We start from the raw sequence: 11,166 nt of genomic DNA, 5'->3' as shown, positions 1-11,166 counted from the left end.
GTTGTGTAATACCTTGAGGTCAGACAGACACAGGCTCATCACAAAAACATTTCCTACCTTTTCGCGGACTTCTAAGCTTCGGAATTGATCCAAACTTTCCACAAAAAGGTTTTTATTTATTTTATTTTTTTTTTTTTATATGAGCTGATAACCGAGATTGAGTGAAGCAATCAGAGCACGGGAAATGCATTATCCGAGGTTGAGAATTTAATAATTGTCTGTATTCCTTGGCTCGAGTTATGTTGAAAATGAAGACAGGAGCAAGAGGACACTTTGGGATGCTTCTTGATATAAGCTTGCATCTAATGAATGATTTGCCATTAATCGGAGACTGCGTTAAGCATAAAGGATTATGGGATCGCCAGGGGGCAAACATTGCAATTTTCTGGAAAGAAATGGACAACAAACAGTCGTGTCTTCTTCGAAAGCATAGCCTGCCAGCAAAGTCTTCTGTTGAAAATGGCGCGCTGTCGAAGTTAAGGGGCTTGGTCACTAGTTTCGAAACTAGTAAAAGAAAGGAAAGGAAAGGAACTTTATTTAAGAGTCTAATCTTCTAGCGCCGTAGAGCACTAATCGGGGACACTGTAAATTGAAATTAACAACTTAACGCAAATCAAATCAAATTTTGGTTTTTTTTAGGAGAGGGGAAACCGGAGTACCCGGAGAAAACCTCTCGGTGCAGAGTAGAGAACCAACAAACTCAACCCACATATGACGCCGAGTCTGGGAATCAAACCCGGGCCACATTGGTGGGAGGCGAGTGCTCTCACCACTGCGCCATCCCTGCAAGCATCAGCGATGTTGGACCAAGTGAAACGCATTTTCGCCGTCATTTTGTGAGTCACGGTGGTGCATAATGTTTGTGCGTGAAAATTGTAAGTTTTTGTGTGATTATTGCGATAGAATTTATCGATAAGTACACTCTTCCTTGCTTAAGACTGATTGTGAAAGAACAAACTTCGGTATAAATTTGAGGGGATTGACTCAATAAAGCCTTTTTCAATATGTAATTACATGTATCGAGATTTTTATTTTTATTTTTATATAGTTATAACGTATATAACGTGTTAGAACGTTGACATGGCTGCTGTACTTTTACCCCCAAAGGAGAGAAATTATTGTGCGGGATCGGATGATGGATATTGTTTACCGAGCTATTTGCACTGTGGAGGGTTGAAACCAGTGACAAGAAACACGGGGATATCCGAAAGTTGCCAAAAAGTTTAGTTGTGCAACGCTGGCTAAGAGACTTGTTTGTACATTGTCAACTAAACAAAAAAAATGGTTCAATTTTAAACCCATCATGGACACTGGTTTTCTTTTTAATGAATTATTATAATTATGCTCTAGCAGAGCCGACCTTAGTACTCATAACCTTGAACGACCACGTAATGACTACTGCAAAGGCTTTATTGAATCAATCTCATCAAACTTGCACCTATTTTTTTCTATGTCAAGACCAAGCATTACTTGATACAGCTAGATTTCACAATCAACCTTACGCAAGCCGGAAAGAGTGTTAGATGGATAGATTTTATCACGGAAATCACGCAACTCAAATTTTTCATGCACAAACATTAGTCATCTTCATGTCTCACAAAATCAGGGCGAAAATACGTTATTGTTTGTCTAATATCAATGATTTTGACGAAGACACAACTTTCTGTCATATACTTCTTTCCAGCTTCTTGCAATGTGTGCCCCTGGCTATCCCAGAATACTTTGCGCGTACCATAGGTCTCAGATTACTGGCAATTCATTTATTACACTATGCTTGCATTTCTGGGCACGTCGCCCCTAATACATTAGCAACTTTTCCTTTCTTATAGGTAATGCTGCACTTAGCGTATTGGATGGTGAACCTCATTCACCTAGCTCTCCGAGTTCAGGATCATCCGTGGATGTACCATCTTCTTTTCCCCAAGGCTCATCGTCTCATTTGCCTCCCGTGACAATACCAAAACCCGTCGGTGAAGTCCTTAGAGTTGTGTACCAGACAAAGTGTGTACTATTAAGGGTGAGTTTATCGAAAAACACCGATCCTTTCGTTTCTTACTTATGATTGAGTAAATTGGCAGCAAGTCTGTGACATTCGGCGTGTTAGGAGGAGTAAGGACGGCGTGTTTAGAGGAGTAAGGATAGCACAGTTGGTTAGTACGCAAGTACCTTTTTATCTTTTACATGGGTACAAAGCAACATCGCCATTATCAGTTGGTGGTTTCCCTGTAGTTTTCAGTAATAATCTTTCTCCTCCACGAAACCCACTTTTCAAATTAGACTTGCATTTTGTTGAGTCCTCCCATTAGTTCAAAGGTTTCACCCATTTTCAGCTTGATGAGGAGTTGCGATTTAAAAAAAACTACGGAACTTAGTGAACAGCCAAATCAGATCTGCCAAGCAGAACTACTACCTTAAAGGGGCACTGTCATGAGCTGCGCATGCTCGAGTCTGTTTGCTCTCGAGCCCACGGAAAATTCTAGCCGCCATCATGGATTCACGCGTGAGTCACGTTGTTCGCCGGAGTTTCTCCTTTGTCCACCATGGCCCTCTCCAGTGGACACCAGTTTGAATTTGTCGATTCAACTTGAAAAAATTTAACCTAACACTTTTCAAGTTTTCACAAGACGCTAGCGCATGCGCTTCTCGTGACAGTTTCCCTTTAATAATTTGCACTGGTGGTTCTAGAAAGACGTGGCAAACTATCAATGAAATTACTTCGTGTAAATCTGGAAAGAAATCGGTAACGTCTCTAAAATTGAATGGTGTATGTCTACTATTGGTCCAAAACTTGCCAAGAAAGTCAATTTCTCAAATACTGATAGTTTTCTGGACTACCTCTCTAGTACTGATAAACAGTTTCAACTCCGTCCAACGACAGCAAATAAAGTGTTTTTTCACTCATGAATAAACTAGACATCAAAGACAACTGGCCTTGATATGATATTTGCTAGGATTATTCGAGAATGTGCAGATCTCATTTGCCAACCCATTTGTGAAAATTTTAATCAATTAATAATTCAAGGTGTATTTAAAGATGATTGGAAATGTTCGAGAGCAACTCCACTTTTCAAACAAGGCGATCGAGATGATCTAAACAATTATCGTCCAATTTCTGTAATCTCAGTAGTGGCCAAAGTGTTCGAAGGAATTGTTTACGACCAGTTGTTTACCAATTTGGAAGAGCACAGGATCCTTTGCAAACATCAATCAGGTTTTCGTGCTATACACTCGACGGTCACGGCTCTTCTTCGTTTTCGTAGAGATCCTCTTGTCAAATTAAGTAATTACGGCATATATGGAAATGCTTACCAGTGGTTTAGGTCATATTTAGAAAATCGTACACAAATCTGCTCCATTAACGGGGCACTCTCTAATAGGTATCCAGTAAACTGCAGCGTTCCCCAAGGGAAGATTTAAGGGCCACTTCTGTTTTTACCGTATATTGATGATCGTCCTAACTGTTTACTCAATTGTGAGCCCAGGATGTACCCTGATGATATCCACCTAACATATGCAGGTTATAGTGTAGGTAGTATTCAGTTCTATCTGAATCAGGATTAGTAAATGTCCACAATAAATTGGGTGTGAGCAAACAAGCTAACTCTAAATATGACGAAAACCGAGTTCATGCTCATTGAATCCAGGCAGAGGCTGAATAATCTCACGGATTCCCCAACAACTGATATTGATAATGTCCAAATTAGCCAAGTTGCTGCCACAAAATCACTCGTAGTAACCATTGACAACAAATTTGATCGGAGGAGTCACATTGAGAAACTAACAAAGAAAGTCGCTTATGGCATTGGGGCCCTCTGCCCTCAACCTGGATACAGCTGAATATAGATATTTCTTGTTCTTAAGGCACGGCAGGAATCATCGCGCTCATATGAAGAGGTCTGCTCTCCTGCATTGGAGAGATGCCAGTTCCTTTTCACAGAACTTCATCCAGCAATGTCCAGTGAGGTGTCTACCCTGTCTCGCATGAGGATACGGAACACTCGTCCTCGCTGGGCGAAGGTTGTTCAGCGTATGATCAGAGAAAAGAAAAAGTTAGAAGGGAAAGAAAAGCCAACAACCAGGGAAGATGAAACGGTGCATTCTGGTGCTGATCAATTGGAAGGAAAGGCTTTCAAGGAGAAAGAAACTGTTGAGCACAAAACCAAGCAGAAAGTATGTCCCATGATCTAATACTTTTTTCTTGGTGGAATTTTGCCTCTACCCTCGTATAAAAATACGAGATGTATAATTTCATGGCTTTTAAAGTTCTGGGAAGGGCTATTTCACTTGTCCAGACAAGACGTTGTCCTCTCCTAGCGAACATTTTTTCGTTTTCTGACCCAATATGTTTGTCGTGCTCTTTGTACTAGCGACTGAAAGAGGGATAGAATTAAAAGACCTCATCAAGTTCTCGACCGAGCTACACCCCATGCATGGAACTTACGGTTGATTTACTCTAGAAATGATACTTTTTTCACCCATTTAATCGTGAGTTCAAAACAATAAATTGGCCATTCGTTTATGCACTTAAAACCTTTCGGAAAACCTGAAACTAGAAAACCACAGGGCTTAGGCCTTTTAACCTTTGCTATAAAAACTGTCATTTGCACTGTGTAAAGTGTATGTAATCAAAATGGACGTAAAAATAAAAAAAAGAGCAACGTAAATTTGAGACTTTTGTCCACTTGCAATCGCACGGCATCAAGAGTTTTCATCAACTTCCGGCTTTTTAAGTGCTTTGACGCAAGCATTGCTTGCAGTTTAATTCTTTCTGCTTTTGAAGGGGCGATGTACTTCAAAAGATGGCAGGAAACACTTTCTAGAATTTTGTGTGTGCTGAGAGTCCGTCCTAATCATAACGCTTCCTGGCACCCATCGTTTCCACCTGTTTTGTATTTTCACGTGATAGGTTGACTACACGGAAATTAACACTTCACTGACTAGTGCTCGCAAAGTGAAGTGGCTCCGTGAGCGTTTGATCAGCTCCTCAGCAGAAGCCGTCTTGATGAACCACATCAAAGAATTCATTCTTGATGATGATCCAATTGAGGTGGAAAAACTAAGGGCCTGTCTTCATAAACAGGTACGGTGTCTTTATGTCTTTTTTTTTTTCCATGAAGCCCTTGTGTTACTCATAAAAGTTTTCGAACACCGACCGGTTGGCTCAATTGCTTGAGCGTCGTACTACCGTGCGGGTAGTCGTGAATTCTTCTCCGGCCGGATCAAGTTTTGGAGTTTTTAATAACCTAAGGAGAGTGTGCTCCCTTTGCAAGTACATCTGCAAATGGTTACACTCAATTCTTTCAACTCTGTGGGACGTTAAAGATCACACACACTATTCGAAAAGAGCAGGACACTGAGTTCCCTGTGTCGTGGTCAGGTGTTGTTCTATATGGGGGCATCTTTCACTTTCCTCAGAAATTATTGTAAACGGCATAACGATTAAACAGTTTAGGCCAAAGTCCCCCAAATTGTAGATTTGTCCTTAAAGCCCTAAGGGAACCCCGAGGGGTGTGACTATTACTTGTACCTCACTTTACTTCTTTCTATACTCGACTCCGCAAGCTTCAAGCGGATATATTAAGTAACAGACTCATTACTTAAATGGCTGATGTTCTTTTCCCAAGGTATGCAAAATCACAACTGCCCTGTCACAGTTTCCATTTCTCTTTATCTAACATTGTACTTTTCTGAAGAAGAAAAAATTCGATGTTATTTCAGGCAATGCTACTATAACCAAAAAATCAATTTTTCTTTTTATTTGGATTTCAAACCTGTATTAACTCAACACTAAGTGACCAAAGTTTTTAGCTTTGATTTAAAAAGACACATGTCTAATTTAGTGGGAATTCCTATTTAATGGTCCACCGCATTCTAACTTTAAAATCATTTGAGGAGAAAATGACGTCAAAAACTCGCCAGTTTAAGAATGCAATGCGTGTGTACGCGCCTGAATTAATATGCAGCACGGGAGTTCCAGGCTTTCAGATTTTTAAACTCGCGTTTAGCATACATGGTAAACTGCGTTTATAAGCTGAAATTTTAAGGTAGTGTGTTAATGATGTCACTTTTCCCTACTCAAATTAAACAACCTTAGGATAAAAATCAAACCTTAAATTTTGCCATTCAGGTGTTAAGCAAACGCACTTTCAAAATCTAAAATAAAGAACGAAGTGATTTTTTGATCGTAGTAGCACTTAAATAGTTTTGGTTGAATTCTTAGTCTACTTAACTTTTTAATTTCAGCTTGAAAGGGGCCGGCAAAGGTTGGAAGGGGCAGAAACTCTGCTGTCTCTTGTTTGCAAGGAATATCTGATTCCATCAGTTCGTTATTCAATTTTATGTGGCTGGCAAGGTCTTCTTTCAACTCACTCTCAAACACAGTAAGTTTTGAAATGCCAAGCAGATCACGCAGTAAAATTTGTGATTGTGTGTTATTTGTGATCACAAGGCTGTTTTCGTCAGATACAATTTAACACTACTGGTTTTGAACGCTGCTTTCATTGGGTCGATGTAAGTGGCAGCGTTGAGGGTTGCTTTAGTTGAGTATTAGTGCACATTGTTTTTAACCAGTTCTAACAGATGTTGCAATAGATTCGTCCATCCCTAGTTGCTCAGTTTAACTTTTGTACAAAATGCTAATCGGTGCAGTTATTCTGGAAGTGAGGTAAAAAAAAAAGGAAAGGAAAGGAACTTTATTAATTGTCTAGTCGTTCCAGCGCTGGAACACTAATTGGGGACACTGTAAACTGGAATTAACAATTAACGCAAAATTAAGTCAAATGTTGGTTTTTGAGGAGAGGGGAAACCGCAGTACCCGGAGAGAACCTCTCGGTGCAGAGTAGAGAACCAACAAACTCAACCCACATATGACGCCGAGTCTGAGATTCGAACCCGGGCCACATTGGTGGGAGGCAAGTGTTCTCACCACTCCGCCATCCCTGCACCCCCTAGGCCGACATCCTGCGCTTTGACGTCTTGGTCGTGATAACTCCAAAATGTTGAACTGGATTTTATTGCCAGTTGTTGGTTGTGTCATCGAGCAGGAACCTTTTACTGATAAGAGATTAGCTATTTACAATTCGCCATGTCAGATATTCAATCCTCGACAGTTGTTTATTGGTTTCATCTCGCTTCGTTTCCGCTGCAGCGGCAATCGTATGTGCCTGGAATTGTACAGAGCAGAGTGACCCCTTAAGACTTTGCCCACTGATTGAAGGGGTACAAATAAATTTTTCGACTGCGGAAGCTCAACAGTTGTTTGTTGAATCTAAAGACACAAAGTGGGAGTTCTGAATTCATAGCCTCCATATAGAAACCCAAGGAGATAACAATCACATTTTTCATTTTTATGGTTTCAATTTCAGCAAAACGCTTCCACATTGCACAACCGATGTTGGTCTCATCCCACCCTACGAACGTGTTATTCTAGAAACAGCTTTCCGCAGGATAAACCAATGGGCAGTTACCACACTTCGTGAAGCAATTACCTATGCAGACGACACCTTCAAGAAAGCTGAATCAAGACCCAACACTGCCCCAGATGATTTTCACGGTGGCCTGTGCCTAGGTGCACTCCCTGTGGCACGTTTTCTTCTAGCCACTTTAGGAGTCTTAACTGCTGAACACAATGCCAGTGATATGAGCCTGATTCTGAATGCAGGCACTATCGGCTTAACACAGACCATCATGCGACTGGCAGGACCCTGTGAAGCCACTAAAGAAGAAGAGTCCAACTTGGCTGCTATTATTGACGAAGCTAAGGCTGCGAAGAAGCATCCCACACTGCCTATCACGGGGCCAGAAATGGCGAAGAGAATGAAGATTGGTACCCGAGTTGTGAGAGGTCCTGACTGGAAGTGGGGAGATCAGGTAAAACCAGATATCTTTTTTTGTTAAATCTCTTTGCTTTCTTAACTTATGCCATCTTTTCTTTAGAATAGCGTAATCTGAAACTGACACATTGTACGGAGTAAATAGGAGTTGCTTTTCTCTTTAGTTAAAATAAAATTGTTTTGTACTTTGCTCTTTGAGACACTCGGTATTCATGACGCAAACACGTGACTAAACATCCCGTATGATACACTGAGCAAACCTTGCGACATCATCTCCGCTTGTCGGTGCTATAAGCAAACGATGGTAAATTAAGATCTGCTGAATTTTGCAACAGCATGATAGCGGTGACTTGACACCTATGACAAAGATTTGAAACTAGTAGATGCGAAAACGTGGAGCCTTTCTTGAATGCTGCCGAGCTACGTTTAACTTTACAGAGCCCCAATGCTAGACTTATTACCATTTTTTTTCGGTTTTCTCCATTTCTTACCCACAGGATGGACCTCCACCAAGCGAGGGTCGTGTTATAGGAGAGCTTGGAGAAGATGAGTGGGTGCGTATTCAGTGGGACACAGGCAGCACTAACTCATACCGTATGGGCAAGGAGGGAAAATTTGACCTGAAGTTGGCGGGACCCCCGCCCGTCCCGGAAAGCAGCGAAGAGGAGGAAGAAGACTTGAAAGGTGATTTGCTATATAGTTCTCGCAACACGGATTTGGGATTTTACTTTTTCTATTGGGCATGCCAACTGTTCATAGTCCAGTCAGTTGATCCTGTCCTTTGCCAATGAGATTAAGACAGTTTTTCTGTCACCTCTGTATCCTGTAAAGATACCGTCAGCAAAAGGATGGAGATTTTCAAACAGACACCCCTTCTTTCATTATTTATTTTCTGTTGCCATTACAAGAGAAATACCTCCCTTTAGTTATTTGAAGACAGCCGTGTGTGTGGTCCGGGGAGGCTCCTAAAACACGACCTTCCAAATGCAAAAAAAGACCGCTGATGAATTATTCTATTTTGGTGCTTATTATCCTGACAAGCCTTGTTTTACAGCTAAAATTGAATTGAGGCCCGTGAGCCTAATTGGCCCAAAAAAGAAAAGTTGCGGCCATTGTTGCATTCGGTTGGTATATACATACCGGGTTCGTACGGGTCATGGAAAGTCATGGAATTTAAGAATTTCATTTTCCAGGCCTGGAAAGTCATGTAATTTTATGGTCGGTCAAGGAAAGTCATGGGAAATTTTAATTATAAATGGTAAATTAATCATTGTGGTGTCAAAGCAAGGATAAAATGGAGTAAAGATGAGTTTCTATCAAACAATCAAACGTTTCACTGAGTTGGGCGGAAAGAGGTTGTTAATTTCTTCAAATTTGATTTGAGTAATATTCTGCAATAAGGATAGTTAAGAAATATGACAACTAAATTTAAGGTCATGGAAAGTCATGAAATTTGAAATGCTTTAAAGAGTACGAACCCTGACATATATTGTAGATATGTTTTTGTTTTTGTTTTCTTTTCTAAAATATGACGTTTGTGCTTAAAACAAAATTTCACAGCATTCTGCTTACCTTTGACGGAATATCCACAGTAATTCCAATCTCGATCTCGTGAATAGAGGTAAATTTAAACTGGCTTGCAGATTTAAAACACAATTCAAATTGCAAAACAGATAAATATTGGTGTTTGCCTTTTTTTCCTTTTTCAGATGATTCAAAGCAAGAGAAAACCGAAATTCAATCAGTTCATCCCACTGCTCTCATTCGCCACTCGTGTGTTTGCCTTTTGCAAGCGCTGGCTGTTGGATGTGGTCTCCATGCCAACAGTTTACAGATCGAGAGCGTGCGAGCACTCAGCGGCTTGTTACACAACCTCCTTGATGCAGGCACAATTGGTTAGTGTTCTAAGAATGCTTTGTAGCACTGATGCTGCGGGCATTTCGTCGTTTAACCATTCAGTTTTTTTTCTATTCCAGATTGGAGTTTTAACTCCAATCTGGAATAGAAAAAAAGCTGGATAACTGCAAAAAGTTCCTCCAAAAGAACATGTTATCGGAAAACGCAATGGTTATTAACGCTGAGAATTAAGGATTTGATAGTCCGCCAGTGGGCAGCACGCGATTTAACACCAAAATTATTCCAAAAGAACTGGTATTTTGTGTATTCCAAGTAAGCGGTATTCCGTTTATTTAAGAGGTGTCCCCGATCTGGAATAATACCAACAGAATCCGTCCTTTAAAACGTAACGGAGTTTCGTAAGTGGTGGTTTATCTTCAATGGTGGATGGTAAGACTTCAGCTTCAATCCACGGATCCAATCCGTCTCCTGTTACACCTCTCGGCAGGTGCTATCCACTTGAAAATATCTTTTGAATAACTTCATTGGTTTTCATAGTGCCTGTGCACTGGATAGTGATTGCTGTGGTGGGTGGTGCTTCCCCCCTTGTGAACAATTGAGGCCCGACCTTAACCTTAACTGCAACCCTGAAAAATTCAACTTTTATGTCCCAGATTTAAGCTACATGTACAGTAAGTATAGAACCCGGCTTGAGTACCTTTTAATTCTGCGAAGCACCAGAATACAAATGATACGGTACTTTATCTTTCTCTACAAATCTGCAGTATGGAATGCTAAAATCTTAAAAGGAGCTCATAACAATGAATTTTTTTTGTTTAACACCGTTTCAAGCAATTCAGTTTTCCAGATAATTCTTTCCTCTTTTCTTAAGCTAAACGAACTGAAACAATCATCAAGACCTTTGTCAGAAGAAAACATGACTATGCTATTTCAATTGACTTTCTTGTTGAATTTTGCACCGAAGCTCTAAAATTGCTTGAGATTGCTAAATTCATGTTTCGCTTCCACGATGATATGCTGCTTCCACTCTTTGTCAATCTGTTTATGACGAACAGTCAAATTCATAGATATGACACAAGAACAACCAGTAATTATCTGGTGCATTCCTATCGTATTGACTTCAATAAATTCACAATTCTTTACCAAGGATAAAAAATCTGGAATTGTCTTCCTGTATCTATTACAAACTTGTCAAGCTTTCCTATCTTTAAGAAAAAAAGTGCTAGAGTTTTTGTTAAAATAGTTACTGAATTATCCTAGCCTTCGCAGCCCTTATTTTTTTATCATATTATGATGTTGAGGTGGCCTCTGCTATAAGCCTGGTGGCTTCTTGAGGTCTCCTCGCCTAACAACACGCTGTACTTTGTAAAATTCGTTTTAATATCAAGGAAAATAAATGATGATGATTATGATGATGATGATGAAAAGTCCGTCATGTAAAGGTCACCTTGTGTATCATCCCGTTAAGTTTTGCAGG

General features: G+C 40.2%; 1 protein-coding gene across 1 annotated transcript in view; it reads left to right on the top strand.

Moving 5' to 3' along the window:
- LOC138000649 (E3 ubiquitin-protein ligase HERC2-like) overlaps positions 1-11,166 on the top strand; it is a 104,896-nt gene that overhangs the window by 51,440 nt on the left and 42,290 nt on the right. Inside the window, exons 19-25 of the mRNA XM_068847209.1 lie at positions 1,830-2,017; positions 3,862-4,170; positions 4,907-5,080; positions 6,244-6,380; positions 7,365-7,869; positions 8,330-8,516; positions 9,542-9,727. Coding sequence (XP_068703310.1) covers positions 1,830-2,017; positions 3,862-4,170; positions 4,907-5,080; positions 6,244-6,380; positions 7,365-7,869; positions 8,330-8,516; positions 9,542-9,727 — 1,686 coding nt within the window. The remainder of the gene's footprint in view (positions 1-1,829; positions 2,018-3,861; positions 4,171-4,906; positions 5,081-6,243; positions 6,381-7,364; positions 7,870-8,329; positions 8,517-9,541; positions 9,728-11,166) is intronic.

Source organism: Montipora foliosa, chromosome 4 (genome assembly GCF_036669935.1).
Source record: "Montipora foliosa isolate CH-2021 chromosome 4, ASM3666993v2, whole genome shotgun sequence".
Classification (NCBI taxonomy): Eukaryota; Metazoa; Cnidaria; class Anthozoa; order Scleractinia; family Acroporidae; genus Montipora; species Montipora foliosa.
This window is presented reverse-complemented; position numbering and strand designations above follow the sequence as displayed.